The sequence below is a fragment of the Scyliorhinus canicula genome, chromosome 4, assembly GCF_902713615.1.
Source record: "Scyliorhinus canicula chromosome 4, sScyCan1.1, whole genome shotgun sequence".
In the NCBI taxonomy this organism is placed as follows: domain Eukaryota; kingdom Metazoa; phylum Chordata; class Chondrichthyes; order Carcharhiniformes; family Scyliorhinidae; genus Scyliorhinus; species Scyliorhinus canicula.
In genome coordinates, this window is record NC_052149.1 from 221,559,352 (window position 1) to 221,581,434 (window position 22,083).

The window sequence follows — 22,083 nt, forward strand, 5'->3', positions numbered from 1 at the left end:
CATTTTCACTTACCCTTTCCTTACATCTGCTGCCTCAGATAAAGTGTTTAAAGTAGCAGCTGTTGCAAATGTCAAGAGACTTCCTAAAAGTCAAAACATTTGAACGGGCATCTACTCCCCTGACAGCCTTTGAAATGCAAATTTTCTAGTCAATTTCATGCAGTAAGACATTTCAATACCCACTGATGACAGCTTTATTGGTCCAGACAAAATTGCTTGGTGGATTGCTTATTTATCTTTCTCTTCATTCTTGAATGCATCACCATTATCCTGCTTTGATTCCAACCACAATGTTTATAAAATCTCTTGCTATGACAGCTGCTCATCACATCAAATGCAGGTAAGTAGTTTCATTTCCATTTTTTCACAGAATAAAGCACTTACTTCCCTGACACTTCAACAGCTGCTGCTTTAAACACTTTAATCTGACGGAGCAGATGTTAGGAAAGAGTGGGTGAAAATTCCATGATTTTTCACTGTACTGCCTGGACTGCTCTTCAACTTTCAGGCAGGGGTAACCCATTATTCCTGTGGTGGGGGAGGATGCCCCTCCTCGTCAGTGAAGCTAAACAACGCTCCAGGCAGAAACAGTAAGAGATCACTGCTTCTTCACTTACCTGTCCCTTACACCTGCTGCCTCAGACAGAAGTGTAAAAAGTAGCAGCTGTGACTTCATAGAAAGCCGAAACACATCACATCACATCTCAGATCCTTTGTTCTGTAAGAACTCTGTTCAGGTTCAAGGAGAAATGGCTTTTCATAGGCTGTAATTGATAGGGTAATAGCTTCCAAACAGACAGGTGTCTGGATTGTGTATTTTCATCGCCCTTCACACTTGAATGCATTTCAAGCACTCTGCTGTGAACCTAACCACAATGCTTACAAACATCTATGATCAACAGGTTGTTACAACATCAAAAACAGTTAAGTGCTTTCTGCTGTGGTGAAAGCACACATCTCCCAGATGAAGGCTCTAATGGGGGGCTGGCGTGGGCAGGTGTCACTTTGTAGGGGGGGGGAAATGATCGACCCTCTGGTGGACTTTGGAAGCACCAACATTACATACTTATCCGCTTAATCCACCATCAGGGCCACACTTAAAAATACTTGCACCAATCCACGGCCGCATGACTCCCTGTCAAGAGGGCTGGAGCATCATGGAGGGCATGGAGAATCGGTTGTCCAGCATGTTAATCGGATACAAATGGGTTCAAATGACCCATTTGCATCTTCCTACTGGTGCTGAATGTGTAGCTCACTTGGGGGCTGAAGCATCGGAATGCGATCAGCACTCGGCACCAATCCAGTTTTCTGCCTGACGCGCGATGCTCCACCGCATCAGGCACTCCTCTACTGGCGGCGGAGAAAACAACACCGCTATTGGCAGCGGAGAAAACAACGCAGTTACAATTTTAATACATTCAAAGAAAAAGCAGAAAATGCTGAAAAACTCAACAGGACAGTCATGGTGAAGACAGAGATTATGAAGTTGTTGAGCTCAATAAAGTCCAGATGTCTGTGAAGTGTCAAGTCGAGCGATAAGGTGCTGTTACGTGAGCTTGTATTAAGCTTTGCAGAACACTGTCACAAGCCATGGGCAGAAATGTCAGTGTGGGAGCAAGGTCGAGAATCAAACTGACTCATAACTGGAATCTTGGGGTCAGGCTTGCAGGCTGAACCATGAAAGAGGTCACCCAGTCTGTGTTTGGTCTTCCCAATGTAGAGGAGACAACATAGTGAATGGCAACTTCACCCTGTTCTATGTTGCTATTTTTTCTTTGCTGGGTTGGCCTTGTTCTGTTTCTCTATCCCTTCATGTTGCATTCAGATGGTTGCTATGTAGCCATATTCATTTGGACACATACTATATTCATTACCACTGGAATGGAAGCTAAACAGCTGGCTTGTAATGCAGAACAAGGCAGCAGCGCGGCTTCAATTCCAGTACCAGCCTCCCCGAACAGGCACTGGAATGTGGTGACTAGGGGCTTTTCATAGTAACTTCACTGAAGCCTACTTGTGACAATAAACCATATTATCTCAATGGGTCAGAATTAATTTAATTCCGCGTCACGTGGGGAGCGGAGAATCGCGCCCTGTGTGTTGAAACCAGACCTATGAACACCAGTTGCAGCCACCGTCAAAGGAGAAGCCGGTGTTAAGATTTCTCCAAGAACAGCAGACCATTGTGTGGTAATGTTACTGGAACTTTTCTAGATTAGAAAATTTATAAAGACTGTTGGCTTGGATTTGGGTTCACTGTCACATGTACCGATGTACAGTGAAAAGTATTCTTCTACTACACTGAGTGTGATTTAAATTATTCACGGCAGATTCTTCAATAACCGTTACTTCTTTTCTATTGTCTTTTCTATTGTCAAGCTCAAGACTCATGCATTTAAGAGTCTCAGGTCACATTTTGAAAGAAAAACTGAATACAATACTGATTTTCTTTCTCTAGTATTTTTCAGTTTTCAAATTGGTCTTGCAAAAATCAGATACTTCTACGTTACAAATGCACATGCTATTCTTGGTACTCAGTTCCGGATTCTGTCAGGGTAGCTTTAGCAATGAAACAGAAAACAGAACAACTTAAAGGAACTTTGTACATTACATATCAGTAGGACATTTTATGAACACCATGCACAATTTATTGACTCATACCATTATATTGGAAATATTTCTCATGGATTTGATTTCAGATGGCAAACACCACAGACAGGCAAGATTTGACCAAATATAGGATGAAGTTATGCTTGGATCTTCCTTGTGTTCTGATCCTGAAGGCAGGTCTTTTGTGATTATTTGCCACACCATGGCAAAGTGATGTGATTTTAAAAAAAGATAGCATGCCGCACGAGTCTACCGCAGCGGCCAGAAAAGGAATCGAACCCCATGTTGTTGGAATTAATCTCTGATCTTCGCACTAGCTGTCCACCACAGTATTAAACAATACTTTCAGAACAGCACCAAAGAAACTGCAGACTACTTAAAAAAACTCCATAGAACAAACACTGTAATTTTAAAAAATCACATCATAGAAAGCTTAAAAGGGGAATAAAAGATTACTCACAGAGAAGATGTACCAGTAGATCAAAACGAGGCTCACACACATGGCTAGGTTGGCTAGCAAAGAAAATGGTGCCAGGTATTTCCAGTTGCGAATGTATACCAACAGAGTAATGAATGGCAGAAAACTAAGCATGTACAAGCGGCTGTCCATACTTCCAGGTTCCAATGTTGTGGCGTTTTCATAGCAGTTATTACTTGTAGAATTTGCTACATCCACAATCTTAAAAGAAAAGTAGTCATGCAAAGGTTTAAACATATGTCACACAGAAATGCATCTTTGTCATTTGTTTTGCCCCTGCTAAACTGTGGCAACAAGGCTGTGGTCCTTGCCTGTTCCTCACATTATTGGGTTCTGAAGTTCTCCAAAGGCCAATTTCAGGGTAACTGACTGAAGGCAGGATATCCAGATGAATTAATTTTTGAATTCATGGTAAAATCATGGACTCAAAATTATATTCAAAAAGGGACCAATATTCCAAATTTTGCAAGAAAGGAAGTATAGCTATCCTACAAACTGGACACCTGCACAACTGGAGTCAACAAATGATCAAATAGATCAGAATTTTAAACTGAGACCAATACTTATTTCACTTTCCTTCTCCTACCGGCCCCCCAATTTCCAAATTTTTCAAACATATAACATCAATGGAGTCTCTAACCACCATGCTTGCCAGCTTCACTCAAAAGGCAGTATACTCAGCTCAGGAGATTGTGGGTTCAAGTCCCAAGGGCAGCCAGTGGCGTACTGGCAATGTTGTTGAACTAAGAGACCCAGGGTAATAATGCACTGCGGACCAGGGGTTGAATCCCACCAAGACCGATGGTAAAATATGAATTCAATAAAAATCTGGAATTAAAAGTCTAATGATGACCATGAAACCATTGTTGATAATCATAAACTCCCATCTGGTTCACTAATATCCTTTAGGGAAGAAATTCTGTCAACCTTAGTTGGTTTGGCCAAATCCACAGCAATGTGATTGATTCGTAAATGCACTCAGGGATGTGCATTAAATGCTGGCTCAGCCAGCGTCGTCCACATACCATGAACGAATGCCAGAATTTGAACAAGTGTAGTAAACAAAGAAATGCTGCATCATCCAGTACTACCAATCATATGAGATGAAAACTGTCCGCGTCTTCAGGGTGGGAGGTGCGAGAAATCTACTTTTTTGGTGAACATGAGTTTTGAGTGACATCAAATAATTACCTGGTAATTTATTCAGTTACTTGATCAGCTTACAAGCAGTGGCTGTACTGCAGGAGTAATCAAGGGCTGCTAAAAGCAGAGGGTGAGAAAAACACTAGGCACAAATCATAGCTGAGGTGTTAAATGAGTACTTTGCATGTGCCCTTACTAGAGAAGAGGATGCTGAAATATAACAGTAAAGGAAAATAAACTAGGAATATTTGCTCAGATAAAAGTGGATAAACGTTCAGCAACACTCAGTGGAAAGTCTGGATATGACCCACACCAAGTAAAGGGGGAAATTGCAGAGGATCAGGGCACAAAGCTTCTTATCCCTCCGAAATGGAAGCAAGGCCAGAGGAGTGTTTCAATTGTTACACTCCTGTTCATAAAAGATTAATTGCCACTTAAAAAAGTATGGATAAGTAAAGAAAAATCAGGATGGATTAGTTAAAGGAAATCACTTTAATTAATTTAATTCAGGTTCTTTGATGAAGTGTCCAAGAGGATTAATTTGGATAGTGCAGTTGGCGTGCATACAGACTTTCAAATCTATTTTATATGAAATACCACATCTCATGTGTCAGCGAGAATGAGTGCAAGCATGAAGAGGGGGTTTGGAAATAAAGCCTCCATCTATAATCACATCAGCCATGGTGAGCTATAGGTAGACCAAGGTTGATATGGAAGTGGGTGGGGACAAGAGGTAAAGCAGCAAAGATTTATTGGCTCTCAGGTGTGCAGGTAGTCTTTGGGAAGGGAGTTTAAAGCTGGAATCAAAAAGAGTCTGTTGAAGGTTTCAATGGAAACAGCTAATCAGATAAGTAATCGAGTTTTTGAACTTAATAAATAAAACTAATATTCTTGAGGGACCAGTGCCAGGGGAAAAGCTGCAGAACAGCATTTCTATTGACACATTACAAATCATATAGGGCTTACAGCAACATCAAATTCACAGGTCTAAAAGATAAAGACATTTTACCCTACTCTTTTTAGCTAAGATTTATGGAACAAAACAGAGGCACTGCTCATCTGCACACAATAGACATATTACATTTAGCAACTGTGTGTAATTCCGAAGGGCCTCATTGCAGAATTTTAATCTGGTTATTTTTGGCAATTCTTCACACTTATGAAAGCTTCTGCTCGACAATATTTTTAATATGTATTTATTTGGGAAAGTTAAAATAATACACTCTGCGACAGCAAAAATAATGTTTCCTTCTACAATTTTCCAACAATAAAACAATACCAGCTGCAACATGGGAGTTGGTTTATCCTTTCTATAGAGTACAGAATAGCAAATTGAAATATTTAAAAGTATTGAATCTTTCCCCCAAATTTGAATTTCCTGTCATCGTGTCTATATGATGCAATGTGCAGAGGCCAATGTTAATGAGGCAGTCACCGAAATCAGTGTCACCATTTGCAATGGTATGAGTAGTAAAATATTTTTCTGTCAAATTAAGAATATTGTACAATGCTGTTAAATTATAATTTGTACTCCATGGTTTAACAGTCATGGTGGGGTTACCTATAGGGTGCACACAAACTGATAATACTGTTGCTGCTCTTAATATTAATGATGCATACTGCCTATATAACCAGATACTAACAATGAGAGTTATAGGGCGGAATTCTCCGCTCCCGCACGGCAACGGGAAGGCCGTCGTGAACTCGGCCAAGTTTCACGACGGCCTCGGAGGCCGCTCCTCGCACCCTATTCAACCCCCACCCAGGGGGCTAGGAGCGGCGCTCCGTAAATCTCGGCCGCCGGGCCTTGACGCTTGCGTCAAGAGTGACGTCAACCGCGCATGTGCAGATTGGCCGGCTCCAACCAGCGCATGCGCGGCTGACGTTACGATGGCTGCCAGCTCCAACCCGCACATGCGCAGTTGCCGTCTTCCCCTCCGCTGCCCCGCAAGACGTGGCGGCTTAATCTTGCGGGGCGGCAGAAGGGAAAGAGTGCGTCACTTGGAGACGCCAGCCCGAAGATCGGTGGGCACCGATCACGGGCCAGTCCGCTCCTGAGCACGGCCGTGGTGCTCACTCCCCTCTCCGCCCCCCACAAGCTACAAACGAAGATTTGGCGCCATGTTCACGACGGCAGCGACCAGGTGTGGTTGCCACCGGCGTGAACAGGTCGGGAACGTCAGGCCGCGGCGAGCGATGATTCTGCGAGTGGTTGGGGGGGGGGAGAATAGAGGGGGTTGCCAGGGCGGCGTGTTGTGAGTCGCCCGGCCCTCCTGCGATTTTCCTACCAGGTGTGGGGAGCGGAGAATTCCGCCCATAATTTTATTGGGTCGTTTTGGTGAATTGATTGATGAATCTTGAGAGGGAAAAAATAGCATGCTGAGCGAGGGTGAAAGTAAAACGGCGTGGAGGGGGTAATCTTAAAAATATTCCGTCATGGGATGTGGGTGTTGTTGGCTGGGCCAGCATTTATTGCCCGTCCTCAATTGTCGAATTGAGTGGCTTGCTAGAACATTTCAGAGCGCCTTTTTAAGAGTCAACTACATTGCTGTGGATCTGGAGGCACACGCATGGCAGGCCAAAAGGACAGCAGGTTTATTTCCCAAAAGGTGAGTTAGTGAACAAGATGGGTTGTTAAACAATAATGGTTCTATGGTCACCATCAGACATTTAATTACAATTTTCTTTCATTGAATTCAAATTCAATTTGGGTCATTACCTTGGGTCTCTGGATTATTAGTCCAGTGACAATACTGTTATGCCATCGCACACCCTCCCCACCCTCGCTCCACATGTTAGGTGGATAAACTGGAGAAGTTATTGCCATTATCCTTGGAGCAGAAATGGTTCTAAAGAGATTTGATAAAGTGTTAAAAAAATGATAAATAATTTTGATTGAGGCAAGGAGAACCAGTTTACAGTAGTAGTAACCAGAAAACACTGATTTAGTATGATTGGCAAAAGATCAGAGGCAACATGAGGAAGAACCTCTTGCAGCAGATGAATAGGGTGTGGAATGAACTGCCTGAAAATTTGGTAGAATCAGATTCAAGACGAATGTAGTACTTGAAGGAAAAAAAGCACAGGTCTATGAGTATGAGCATAAATGTGGGATTAACTGTATTGCTCTGCAAAAATGGGTTGAATGGCCTCCTTCTCCATTGTCGGGATTCTACGATTCTACAAAGAACCTGCCCAGGTCTGACAGGCTGAATAACCTCATGCCCATGCTGCATAATTCAATGACAAACGCATAAGTTATTATATGCAACATTCCACATTTACATTCCAGTATCACTGTGATTAGATAGGTCAGTGCCTGAAGTCAGGAATTCCTTCATGTAATGCTCCTTATGAGTTAAGTAAGGTTGGGTAGAGGTGCACGGTGATGGTTTTACCAGTGTCGGATGACTACAATCCAGTGTCCAGTCAAGATGATTTATTAACAGCGCTGCTAACCTACCTGCTTAATGTTGTCAGCCAGAAATACAAAGTAAACGCAGCAAAACCCCAGTTGGGTTAGAATCAAAAAGAACTCCACCAAAAGCCTGTAAGAAAATAGCAGTAACAATCACAGACTAAAGTCAACTGATTTGGCTAATATGCTTAAATACAAACTACGCAGTTATGTATTATAAAAATATCTAAAATATCGAGGTGGCACAGTGGTTAGCACTGCTGCCTCACAGCTCCAGGGTCCCGGGTTCAATTTCAGCATCGGGTGACTGTCTGTGTGGAGCTTGCACTTTCTCACAGTGTCTGCATGGGTTTTCTCCGGGTGCTCCAGTTTCTTCCCAGAGTCCAAAGATGTGCAGGTTAGTTGGATTGGCATGCTAACTTGCCCCTTAGTGTCCAGACGTTTAGGTGGGGTTATTGGGTTACAGGTGGAGTCGTGGACTTGGGTAGGGTGCTCTTTCCAAGGGCCTGTCAATGGGCTGAATGTAAATAGAACTGTAAATTCTATGATTCTATAGTAAATTTAGTATTGGATTATGACAGTCCTGTAGCGAATAGAAGGAAGCATTCATGATGTAACCCTAATCATAGTTGTTTCCTGAGTTGGAAGGAGACAGCAGTACACTGGGATACGTGGAATTGGGTGCATCAGGGCGAGGGCGATAATTAATGGTATCCAATGAATGGAGGAGTGAAATAGGAACAGAAAAAGAGGGAAGAACAAAAATAGACATTTTATCAGAGGGCAGCACGGTGGCGCAGTGGTTAACATTGCTGCCTATGGCACTGAGGACACAGGTTCGATCCCCATCCTGGTCAATGTCTGTGTGGAGTTTGCACATTCTCTCCATGCCTGTGTGGGTTTCACCCGCACAACCCAAAGATGTGTATGTTAGGTGGATTGGCCACGCTAAATTGCCCCTTAATAGGAAAAAAATAATTTGGTACTCTAAATGTATAAAAAAAAAATGGTAAAGTTCAGCAGAAATGTAGCGTTGTCACTTGCACATTACATTGTAGCACAACTTTTCATTCATCCATATCCAAACACTCCAAAGATTCAAATACCTTCCAACAAATGAATGTCTCCGCAACCACAGACTGGGGCATTCTTCCAAACTGTACATCACCGCGTTTCCATAATCCAGAAAGGGTTTCTGTAATCTAAGTTTAAATATTAAAAAAATTAGGATTCCAAACACTCTTTCCCATGAGACAACAATTTCAACAAAATATATCTTCCCCCCCCCCCCAACCAATTCCAGATTTTGTATTGAATTGCAATTGCAAATATTTCACAAAATTTTGCAATTCCTCCAAAGAACACAGTTAATTCCAATTCAATTGCTCAGATAGAGCAATCAGATAGAACAGGAAATAGCCAACAGTGTTGCAGATCGATTAATCCAGAGAGTGATATCGATCTGAGTTTTGAAAAAATATGAAGAACTGCAGTCCACACAGGGGAAACAATAACATTTACTGCAGGTTTATGATTGTTTAATAATGACTACTGGAAAATTTTAATACATTCTTTTATTTTCATGAACAGTCCAGAAGGCATTCAGCCCATCGGGTCTGTACCAACCCTCTGAAAGAGCATCCTACCTAGGCCCATTTCCCCCCCGCCCTATCCCGACACATGTTTAGACACCAAGGGGCAATTTTCAGCATGGTCAATCCACCTAATCTGCACAACTTTGGACTGCGGTAGGAAACCAAAGCACCCGGAGGAAATCACGAAGACATGGGAAGAACGTGCAAACTCCAGTCACCCTGAGTCCCTGGCTCTGTGATCATAGAATCATAGAACTTACAGTGCAGAAAGAGGCCATTCGGCCCATCGAGTCTGCACTGGCTCTTGGAAAGAGCACCCGACCCAAGCCAAAACTCCCACCCTGTCCCCATAACCCAGTAACCCCATCCAACACTAAGGGAAATTCTGGACACTAAGGGCAATTTAGCATGGCCAATCCACCTAACCTGCACATCTTTGGACCGTGGGAGGAAACCGGAGCACTCGGAGGAAACCCATGCACAACACGGGCATACTCCGCACAGACAGTGACCCAAGCCGGGAATCGAACCTGGGACCCTGGAGCTGTGAAGCAATTGCGCTAACCACTATGCTACCGTGATGCAGCAGTGCTAACCACTGTGCTGTCCCATTATTAGCTTTGAACCAGAATCCATCCAGTAAAGAGAACTAAAAGGTTAACTGAATAAATTAGTAAATTAGAAATCAAAGATTGGGCATTACAGACCAGGATGGTCTTCGGGCTCTCGGCTTCTTAATTAGGCAGAGGCCCGAACAATCTCTGTCCACTACTATTCTTCCGCCTAGCTGAACTTGTTTCTAACTCAACAATTTCTCCTTTAATTGGTCTCACTTCCTGCAAATAAAAGGTGTGGCTATGGGTACCTGCCTGGGCCCCAGTTATGCCTGTCTTTTGGTGGGCTATGCGGAACATTCCTTGTTCCTGGTCCACTCAGGCCCTGTCCCACAACTCTTACCATTACATCAATGACTGTATCAGTGTGGCTTCGTACTCGTGTTGGACCTGGCAAAATGTATCCATTTTGCTTCCAATTTACACCTCTTTCACCTTCACATGATCCATCTCTGACACTGTGGGCAGCACGGTAGCAGAGTTTTTTTTTATTCGTTCTTGGGATGTGGGCATTGCTGGCTGGGCCAGCATTTGTTGCCCATCCCTAATTGCCCTTGAATTGAGTGGCATGCTCAGCCATTTCAGTGGGGGGCAGTTAAGAGTCAACCACATCGCTGTGCGATGTCAAATATAGGCCAGACCAGGCAAGGACGGCAGGTTTCCTTTCCTGAAGAACATTAGTGAACCAGATGGGGTTTTATGATAATCGGCAATGGTTTCATGGTCATCATTGAGATTTAAATTCCAGATTTTTATGGAATTCAAATTTCACCATCTGCCATGGTGGGAATTGAACCCTGGTCCCCAGAACATTACCCCGAGTTTCTGGATTACTAGTCCAGTGACAATACCACAACGCCACCTATGGCACTGTGGTTGGCAGGACACATAACCGTGTCCAATTCATTGCCCGCAATTCTACACTCACCTCTTCCACTCCCTCCAAGAACCATGATAGGGTCAATTTTGTTCTCACTTTTCATTCAACTAGCCTCTGCATTCAAAGGATCATCCTCTGAAATTACTGCAAACTGCAATGTGGGCTCCTCTACATTGGGAAAACTAAGCACAGACTGGGTGATCACTTTGTGGAACACCTTCGCTCAGTCCACAAGCATGACCCCAATCTCCCTGTCACTTGCCATTTCAACATTTCAAGTCTGGGTGACTCTTAGTCACAGCTAGAGAGAACCCCATTTCCAGTTCTCTCTAGCTGTGACAAAGAGTCAAGATCAAAACATTAGCTGCCTTCCCTCTCCACAGATGCCCAGCATTTTCTGGTTTTGTTTCAGATTCCAGCATCTGCAGTAATTTGCTTATAGGAACAGGAGTAGGCCATTCAGCCTTCGAGGCTGTCCTGCCATTGAATGAGATCACGGCTGATCTGTGGGCTAACTCCATAAAACTGCCTTTGGCTCATTTCCCTTAATATCTTTGCTTAACAAAACTCTTATCCATCTTAAATCAAACTAAAATCAACTGTTCTAGCTTCAACTGCTGTTTGTAGGAGACAATTCCAAACCTCCACCACCCTTTTGAGTGAAGAGGTTCTTCCTAACATCTCTCCTGAATGGTTACCCCTAATTTTTAGACTATGCCCCCTAGCTTTAGAATCTTCAACCTGTGGAAATAGTTTATCTTATCTACTCTGTCTTTCCTGTTAATATCTTAAATGCTTCGATCAGATCACCCCTTCACTTCTAAATTCTCACAAAAACAGGCCGAATTTGTGTAATCTCTCCTTGTAACTTAATTCCTGTAGTCCAGGTATCAATTTTATAAACCTACGTTGCACTCTCTCCAAGGCCAAAATATCCTTCTTCAGTTGTGGTGCCCATTACTGCTCACCGTGACTCCAAGTGGAGTCTAACCAGGGTTTTGTATAGCTGCAGCATAACCTCGATGTCTTTATATTCCAATCCTCTAGATAAAAGGCTTTCATTCCATCAGCTTTTTTGATTATATTCTGCACTTGTTCCTAGTATTTTAAAGCTCCATGCACCTGAACCCCAAGTTTCTTTGGGCATCCACTGTACCTAGCCTCTTTCCATTTAGAAAGTACTCTGTTTTATCCTTTTTTGGTCCAAAATGGATAACCTCACACTTGCTCACACCGAATTCATCTGCCACAATTTTGCCCATTCACCTAGTCTGTCAATGGCCGGAATTCTCCGGCTGTTGCAATTTTCTTTTCCCAGCTGGCAGCGCACCCCCGTGGGTTTCCCGGCAACGTGGGTGGCTTCAGTGGGAAATCCCACTGACAAACAGTAGGGAGATAGAATCCCGCTGCCATCAAATGCCGTGCTGCCGAGCAACACGTGACTGGGGACCGGAGAATCCAGCCCAATATTTCCTTGCAATTTTATGCCATCACCTTTCTGTCTATAATGCCACCTAACTTTGTATCAGCAAATGTGGATATATGATTTCTATGCCATCGTCCAAGTCATTCATGAATGATGTGAATAATTGAGGCCCCAACACGGATCCCTGTGATACACCACTCGTCATCTCCTGTCAATTAGAGTACTTACCCATTATCCCACTCTGTCACCTGTCACTCAAACCAATTTCCTAACCATGTCAATAATTTGCCCTTAACTCCATGGGCTTCCACCTTAGTTAACAGTCTCTCCTGTGGGATTTTATCAAATGTCTTCTGGAAATCCATATCAATAACATCCATAGACATTCCCCTGTCCACTACTTCATTCACCTCTTCGAAAAAATTTTAAGATTAGCTTCCCTTCACAAATCCATGCTGGTTCTACCTGATCAACCAGACTTTGAAGTGTTCAGTTACCCATCCTGATTATAGACTCCAGCAATTTCCCCACCACAGATGTTAGGCTAACCGGTCTGTAATTCCCTGGTTCCCCGTTCTTAAAAAGGAGAGCGACATGTTTAATTTTCCAATCCAGAGGGACTACACCTGAATCTAAGGAACTCTGAAAGATTATAGTTAGGGCATCTTCAATATGCTCCCTAGTTCCTTTAACACCTTCAGATGGAAACCATTTTTATTTGCTTTTATCTACAGTAAGAATCTGACCCTGCATGCAAATTTAAAACCGTGCATTAAGTGTTAGAGAACCAATTTTCAATGCCCAGTTTGGGTTCCAGAAGACAGAAATTCCAGAGATATATAAAAGGCATTAGATAAATGCAGGTTATTCATTTAGTTCCACTTAGAATAGAAGGGGGGAACATGCAAAAGCCACAGTAAAAAGGATATATATGTGCTCTACTATTATGGAAAAAAGTTATAAAGTTGATGAAACAGAAATTCACTCACCAACAAAAAATCATTTGAATCCCCCATAAGTCAACCCTTTAAGGACTGTATCAACAAATCTGCAGCATTATAGGTGTACAAATGTACAAGTTCACGTTACATGGAGAATATTAGTAAAATCACAACTTACTTAGCACATAGATAGTGACTGCATTTGACCAGCAACTGCATGCAGTGCACAGCTACCACTGCCATGATAATTAAGCTGATTGGACCGAGCTGTGGATAACGGAAAACTGAATTAAAACCTTATCTTTAACGCTGCATGAAAATATTATGAGATTTTGATTGACTCATTTATCTCCCTTATGTTTAATCTGTTTTGTAAAGTCTATTTGAACAAGCATTTTAGGCATCACACAATTGGAGGGCCAACAGAACCAGAGTAAAATGACATAAAGTTCAACCTCCATGCTGCTCACTGCCAGTTCAAAATTTAGCCAATTACAAGTCACAATGGCTGAAGGGGGGAAAAAGGGATTCATTAATTAGTAACACATTCATTTGATACCCCACCTTCTCTGTGGTATTCTAACAGTTTCCATGAATTGGCTACTGATATTGTAAAGGATATTCAGTCTAACAAGTCCAAGATGGCATTTCACACAACTAATAGTTCAAAGACAAAGGGCACGATTTAATAGAAATGAAACAGAGACCCGTGTCGGGCGTGTTTAGCCAGGTGTTTCCTGGCGCTGATGGCGCAGAACCACCCCGCTATTAAATGGGGCACAGTTTCATTTATGGGCCTGGGCGAAGAACGCCCGGCTGAGGCTGTTACTAGTCTCATTTCCTGCACTAAATGGTGCCCAAATCTCTAGACCCCCCCCCCCCCCCCCACTGGGCACTGCCAAGGTGGTACCCTACCCAGAGCCCGACCACCCAGGAGCCCCTGATCGTCTGGGAGCGCCCCCCCCCCCCCCCCCCCACCACCACCACCACCAAGTGCCGGTGGTCTACGTTGGTGGAGACCAGTGCCAAATGGCGCTCACTCGGGGTCTTGAGGCGCGGGATCGAGGCACAAACATATTCAAGTGGGCCTGTCTGCACACTTGAATCTGCATATCTGAACCCGCCCATCGTTAGAGCTCATGAGGTGTAACAAGGCTGTTAAATCTTGTGCAAGGCCATTAGATCAGGTCTAAAGTATCCTCGATATTGAAATTTGCATTTTAATCTGCTGCCAGAGTTTATCGAGCCTTAATTGTTTGCTGGAGCAGGAGGATCTAATAGACTGGGCCAAATGGGCTTAGACTGACAAGTGGAAGGTAACAGGAGCACAAAACGCCACTGAATGACCATCTGCATCATTTGCCGATCACCTACCCCAGGTTCACAAAACAGATGCCAAATGCTTCGCCACCATCTAAAAGACTCCAGTAAATTTGCAACATATTTTTCACTCACTTGGATGGGCACAATTGCAACAGCTGAAGCTCAATGTAAGCCTACGGTCAAAGTAATGCACTGAAAAGAAAAGACTACTTTTTGGGGGTAGTGAATGGATTGAAGAAGATAAGACTGGCAAAAATAAAATTGAAGTAAAAAGATAGAGAACAATACTGGGCAATTTGTTGACTGTTGCCCACGGAAAAAGTTGTCACATTCCACTGGTTTCCATCTGCATAGCTTTTTTCCTACCAGTATGACTGAAGTGATACCCACGTAAGTCAAGGGGAAATGAAGCGAGGTGTGTGCTGACTACACACAACATTGACTTGTGTGTTGTGCTCTCCTTTTGCAACCAATCAAGCATAAATATTTTTGTTTTTACCACTTGAAGTTGATGACATGCAATGATTAAGCATTTTCTATGAAACATTCGGCATGTATGAAATGTATTCAATCTTATTCATCGGTCATAGTGGATATGGGTGGGTTTCCTCCGGTTTCCACCCACAAGTCCTGAAGGACATGCTTGTCAGGTGAATTGGACATTCTGAATTCTCCCTCAGTGTACTCGAACAGGCGCCGGAGTGTGGCGACTAGGGATTTTCACAGTAACTTCATCACGGTGTTAATGTAAGCCTACGTGTGACATTAATAAATATTAATATATGCCCGATTTAAATCTTGCGGCCCATTGAGATGAAGGAGAGCCACTCAAGCAGCCCACTTACTAGTCTGGGTTGCCCATCACTGGTCTAGAGGTACAGGAAAATAGGGGTGTAGATTAATAAGGTAACAAAAAAAAAAATCATGCACTAGGGCTTATTTCTAGAAGAATACAGTTGAAAAGCACAACAATTATATTAAACTTACATTCAACGTTGGTTTAAGCCACACTCGAGTACTGTGCACAGCTCAGGTTTTCATATGATAAAAAGGGCAGCACGGTAGCATGGTGGTTAGCATAAATGCTTCACAGCTCCAGGGTCCCAGGTTCGATTCCCGGCTGGGTCACTGTCTGTGCGGAGTCTGCACATTCTCCGGAGTCTGCACGTTCTCCCAGTGTGTGCGTGGGTTTCCTCCGGGTGCTCCGGTTTCCTCCCACAGTCCAAAAGATGTGCGGGTTAGGTGGATTGGCCATGCTAAAAATTGCCCGTAGTGTAAAAAGTAAGGTTAAGGGGGGGTTGTTGGGTTACGGGTATAGGGCATACAGGTATAGGGTGGATACGTGGGTTTGAGTAGGGTGATCATTGCTCGGCACAACATTGAGGGCCGAAGGGCCTGTTCTGTGCTGTACTGTTCTATGTTCTAAAAAGAGTATAATGGTACCAAAGCACATGCAGAAAAGGTTCACAAATATATGTCACTCAAAATGAGAGGATAGAGTATTAGGAAAGGCTTGCTATTTTTACTCTTTAAAAAAACCAAAAGACCTAATAGCTATCTTTAAGGTGATGAAAGGTGTTATAGAGTAAAAGTAAAGTCATCATAGTCCCAGATAGGCTGCTTTCCCCTTTGAGGGGGAGAGCTGGCTGGTGGTGATTCAACCTGAGGATCACCACACCTCAGGTGAGGGGTAAAGTTGAGAAGGCAGGGCCTTCATGAATAACCTCAGCCAGTATGGGTATTGAACCCATCCCGGTGGCCTTGCTCTGCATCACAAACCAGTTGTCCAACCAATTAAGCTCAATCAATGTTTGCTCAAAATGTCAGAACTCCTTCCTTAACGCTATGAGCAGAAGGTCAGCAGATGTTTAAGGCTCACCTCCTTTCATTCCCAGGGGCTATGAGAGAATGTGCAATGAATGCTGTCATGCTAGCCTCAATCACAACAAAATAAATCAAGCAGAGAAGTTGGCGGTGTAAAGGATTAAGGTGGGAGATTTGATGGTAAGAATATTAGCAATTTGAAATGCATATGGAAAGAGCAGTAGAACAGGCCGGAAATAAATGGTTGTTGAAATAATATCAGGTTGCCTAGCAGGCTGGGCTTTGTTGTGTATAAATCTAAGACACCATGTTAAAAGAGCAGAAGTGATTTTTCCACCAACCCTGCCTTCCCGCTTCCCATTTTCTTTCAAAATTATGGTGCAGCAGAAGCAATAGGTGCAGGACCAGGTTGAATGAGAGCAGGGCAAGTGGTGGCAGCCCTAAAGATTGCAGGTCTACGGGAGAGTCAGAAGAATGCCAGAGAGGAAATAGCAGGGGCCTTAACATATATCTTTGTATCATCTTTGGCCATAGGCGATGTTCCAGAGGACTGGAGAATAGCCAATAATGTCCCTTTGTTTAAGAAGGGAAGCAGGGATAATCCAGCTAATTATAGGCAGTGAACCTGGTGGAGGAACTGTTGGAGAAGATACGGAGGAACAGGATTTATTCACATTTGGAAGCGAATGGACTTGTTAGTGATTGGCAACATGGTTTTGTGCGGGGAAGGTCAGGTCTTACCAACTTGAGAGACATTTTTGAGATGTCAAATTATTTATAAAATAAATTTAGAATACCTAATTATTCTTTTCGCCAATTAAGGGGCAATTTAGTAAGACCAATCCACCTCCCTGCGCATCTTTGGATTGTGGGGGTGAGACGCAGGCAGTTGAGCTGCCAAAATTAATTGATGAGGGAAAGGCTGTGGATGTCATCTACAAGGAATTTAGTAAGGTGTTGGACAAGGTAGCGGGTGCCTGGAACTCGCTGGCGGAGGTGGTGGTGGAAGCAGGGACGATAGTGACATTTAAGGGACATCTGGACAAATACATGAATAGGATGGGAATAGAGGGATACGGACCCAGAAAGTATAGGAGATTTTAGTTTAGACGGGCAGCATGGTCGGCACGGGCTTGGAGGGCCGAAGGGTCTGTTCCTGTGCTGTACTTTTCTTTGTTCTTTGTTCTAAGGTCACTCACGGCAGACTGATACAAAAGGTAAAGTCGCATAGGATTCAGGGTGTGCTAGCTCGATGGTTAAAGAACTGGCTTGGCAACAGGAGAGACAGTAACAGTGGAAGGGAGTTTTTCAGGATGGAGATCTGTAACTAGTATTCCACAGGTATCAGTACAATCTGGCCATTCAAGTCCATAGTTCCATGAAAGCGGAAATGCAAGTGGATAAGGTGGTCAAGAAGGCTTATAGCATGCTTGCCTTCACTGACCGGGGCATTGAGTACAAGAGTTGCCAGGTCACGTTACAGTTGTATAAAACTTCAGTTAGGCCACATTTGGAATATTGCATGTAGTTCTGGTCGTCACACGACCAAAAGGACGTGGATGCTTTGGAGGGAGTGCAAAGAAGGTTTACCAGGATGTTGCCTGATTTGAAGCATGTTAGATATGAAGAGAGATTGAATAAATTTGAATTGTTTTTTCCGTTGGAGAGATAGAGGCTGAGGGGAGACCTGATTGAGGTCTACAAAATTACGAGAGGTATAGACAGGGTGAATCGTCAGAAGCTTTTTCCCAGGGTGGAAGACTCAATTACAAGGGAGCAGCAGGTATTCAAGGTGAGGGGGGAAAGTTTTGGGAAGATGTGCAGCGAGAATTTTTCACACAGAGCATGGTATGTGCGTGAAACACAGTGCCAGTGGAGGTGGTGGAGGCAGGCACGATAGCAACATTTAAGATGTATCTTGATAGACACTTGAATGGGTGGGGAATGGAGGGATACAGATCGTTTGGGCAATAAGTAGTAGGTTTAAATAAGGAATCTGGATCGGGGCAGGCTTGGTGGACCGAGGGCCTGTTCCTGCACTGTAATGTTCTTTGTTCTAGAACATAGGGATGGCAGAAGCCAAGGAACAGAGGTTATGATGGGTGAGGGACCCAAACTTGGTAGGGGTAGACCAGGAAAGCCATTTGAGGTCAAGGGCATCAGAAATTCTAATACAAGTTAAACCCCTTTCTCTCTCTTACCAAACAGCAAGAGCTTAAATAGATTGGGGAAGAATTTCCAGAGGACCCCCTAAAGTTACAGCAGGTCAGCAGAACCCCAGATTCCAGCCAATCATTAACCGCAGGCACAACTGAAAGTTTCTGAAAATGAAGAAGCCATAGGTTTGGTATTTGGTTGAGCAGTAACCATTTTAGAAGGAACACATCAACATCTTTACTCCTTGCAAGTGAAATTGATTGCGCTGATTTCCCTCTTTCAAAAATGTCTGTGGTTTCCCTTTCTTATTTCCTCATTTGAATCACCATTTCCTTACAATATCACATGGTTAATCATTCCCATTTCCCACCATTCAAAATTAAAAATGATTATACAGTTCAAGGATTTGTGAATGTTTTCTACAATAAAACAGCAACCTTCCTGTAGTTGAAACCTTTAGGTAGGTATGGACATGAAGGAACAGAGAAATTCAGTCTTTGATCGGATGATAATTTCATTATTGCCAGGACACTGCTTACAGTACCAATACATTCAGGAATCAGCATCAAGTCTGTTCTTGATGTGCAAGTTTATGTAGTTACAAAATGACTCGTATTATTTTTTTTTAAAAACCCAAATACAAAGTAAAAGCATCTCACCACAATACCCGCATTCTTCACTGCCAATGGAAGGCTAAGAAGCCCTGTTCCTATGTTGCCTTTCAACAAATGAATTAACGTCTCAACAGTCCTGAAATGTAAACAAAAAATATCATCCTCATATTGTTTACCTTACATGATCTTACAGTCCAGTCTGAACCAGACACCTCAGCCCCACAAACTGAATCTAGAATTTAAGAGAAAATTGCAACTGTGTGGCCCTTTGCCAATTTCAGCAACACAGTCATAGCGTAAAAGTGTATTGAATTCAAGCTACTAAAACTCATTCTGTTAACTATTTCGAAACACAACCTTCAGAACAATAACATTCACAGCCCAGTCTGAATCCAAGAGGCTTGACTGCACTGCCAATGAACAATTAGTATTTTTTTTTTGATGAGGTTTTTTGGCATAACAAACAACCACAATACAAAAAAAATAAGAGTACAAAGAACAGTAATCAAAAAGACAGCCGCCAACATCCGTCCCTCCAAGGCCTGCCTACTTAACCCCCTACTCTATACTACCCTAGTCCCCCCACCCCCCGACGATTAATTCCCCGCGAAGAAGTCAACAAATGGTTGCCACCTCCGGGCGAACCCTGACACCGACCCTCGCAAGGCGAACTTGATCTTTTCCAGGCCGAGAAAGCTTGCCATGTCGGTTAACCAGGCTTCTGACCTCGGAGGCCTAGACTTCCTCCAAGCCGTAGTATCCGTCGCCAAGCTACCAAGGAGGAAAAGGCCAAAACATCTGGCTCTCCCTCCTCCTGAACACCCAGGTCCTCCAACACCCCAAAGATCGCTACCCCTGGACTCATTTCCACCTTTGTCTTCAATACCCTGGACATGACATCCGCGAACCACTGCCAATATCCCCCAAGTTTTGGGCATGTCCAGAACAAATGGACATGGTTCACTGGTCCACCCGTACAATTAGTATTCTTGAAGATACAAGAGTTCCATTTTGCAACTTTATAGCGCTTACGTTGTGCCAGTTCTTTCATTTAGACGCTGATAATTTCCACAATTATCAGATGATCTTGAAGAAACATCAGGCGAAGAGCTCATGCTGTCATGATCCGGACTGTTTTCTGTGGAACTATAATCATGATAGTCTTCACTTCTCAGCTTTTTAGTCGACATGGTGGCAGTTTCTCGACAGCTGTGTAAAAATATAGAAATTAAAGTAAGCTCAGCAAAAAAAATCAGCACAGAGGAAAAGCAAGAGGTATTGTTTTCCCAAACAAGCTATACTTTGAAAATGGAAGTATATTTTGATTCAATGTTAAAAATGCAAAAGACAATGTCATTTCATTATATGATAGCATCATAATTTCATTTCAGATCATCTTTATGTGGCTAGATTAATTTTCAAATATTGACCAGTTCCAAGAGAAACGAACATGAAGAAAACTTTTTGGAGATGGTCAGCTAAAACTGCATCCTTTACAACATTCTTGCCTGTCTTTTTTTTTTAAAATAATTTTACTGGAATTTTTTTTACAGAAAATATAAAATATAACAATGAAATGCAACAAAATAACCCATAACAACTGTAACACCCCCCAGACCGTATCAACGCATGTATCATATCCCCCCCGCGCCAACAAGAGAACTTAAAAATAAATTAAAATTAAATAAACAAACATAGTCATCGTCTTCCCCCCCCCCCCGCCTTTTCCCTTTTCCCTCCCCCTCCCGAGTTGCTGCTGCTACTGTCCCAGTACCCTATCGTTGAGCCAGAAAGTCGAGGAAAGGTTGCCACCGCCTAAAGAACCCTTGTACCGATCCTCTCAGGGCGAATTTGACCTTCTCTAGCTGAATAAAACCCGCCATGTCATTGATCCAGGTCTCCACACTTGGGGGCCTCGCATCCTTCCATTGTAGCAAGATCCTTCGCCGGGCTACTAGGGGACGCAAAGGCCAGCACACCGGCCTCTTTCGCCTCCTGCACTCCCGGCTCTACCCCAACCCCAAAAATCGCGAGTCCCCATCCTGGCTTGACCCTGGATCCCACCACCCTTGACACTGTCCTCGCCACCCCCTTCCAGAACTCCTCCAGTGCCGGGTATGCCCAGAACATATGGGCATGGTTCACTGGACTCCCCGAGCACCTGACACACCTGTCTTCACCCCCAAAGAACCTACTCATCCTCGTCCCAGTCATGTGGGCCCGGTGCAGCACCTTGAATTGGATGTGGCTAAGCCGCGCACATGAGGAGGAAGAATTAACCCTCTCCAGGGCATCAGCCCATGTCCCGTCGTCGATCTGTTCCCCCAGTTCCCCCTCCCACTTAGCTTTCAGCTCCTCTACTGACGCCTCCTCCACCTCCTGCATAACCTTGTAGATATCAGATATCTTCCCCTCTCCGATCCAGACCCCCAAAAGCACCCTGTCACTCACCCCCCTCGCGGGAAGCGAAGGGAATCCGTCCACCTGCCGTCTAGCAAATGCCTTTACCTGCAGATACCCGAACATGTTTCCCGGGGGGAGCCCAAATTTCTCCTCCAACTCCCCCAGGCTCGCAAACCTCCCATCAATAAACAGGTCCCTCAGCTGTCTGATGCCCGCTCTGTGCCAACCCTGAAATCCCCCATCAATGTTCCCCGGGACGAACCTATGGTTCCCCCTTAACGGAGCCTCCATCGAGCCCCTCCACTTCTCCCCTATGTCGCCTCCACTGGCTCCAAATCTTGAGGGTAGCCGCCACTACCGGACTTGTGGTATACCTCGTAGGAGGGAGCGGCCCCGGCGCCGTTACCAGGGCCCCCAGGCTTGTATCTCCACAGGACACCCTCTCCATCCGTTTCCATGCTGCCCCCTCCCCCTCCATCACCCACTTGCGCACCATCAACACATTGGCCGCCCAGTAGTACCCCGAGAGATTGGGTAACGCCAGCCCCCCCCCCCCCATCTCTACCCCACTCCAAGAAGACCCGCTTCACCCTCGGGGTCCCATGCACCCAAATAAAGCTCATGATGCTGCTGGTCACCCTTCTAAAAAAGGCC

At 44.0% G+C, this 22,083-nt stretch overlaps 1 protein-coding gene across 1 annotated transcript in view; it reads right to left on the bottom strand.

Moving 5' to 3' along the window:
- Nucleotides 1-22,083, bottom strand: part of slc36a1 (solute carrier family 36 member 1) — a 63,119-nt gene that overhangs the window by 33,148 nt on the left and 7,888 nt on the right. The window contains exons 2-7 of the mRNA XM_038796112.1: nucleotides 20,059-20,235; nucleotides 19,072-19,162; nucleotides 13,287-13,375; nucleotides 8,759-8,854; nucleotides 7,698-7,782; nucleotides 3,074-3,292 (exon numbers count right to left, since the gene is read on the bottom strand). Of these exons, the coding sequence (XP_038652040.1) occupies nucleotides 3,074-3,292; nucleotides 7,698-7,782; nucleotides 8,759-8,854; nucleotides 13,287-13,375; nucleotides 19,072-19,162; nucleotides 20,059-20,216 (738 nt within the window). The 5' untranslated portion in view covers nucleotides 20,217-20,235. The remainder of the gene's footprint in view (nucleotides 1-3,073; nucleotides 3,293-7,697; nucleotides 7,783-8,758; nucleotides 8,855-13,286; nucleotides 13,376-19,071; nucleotides 19,163-20,058; nucleotides 20,236-22,083) is intronic.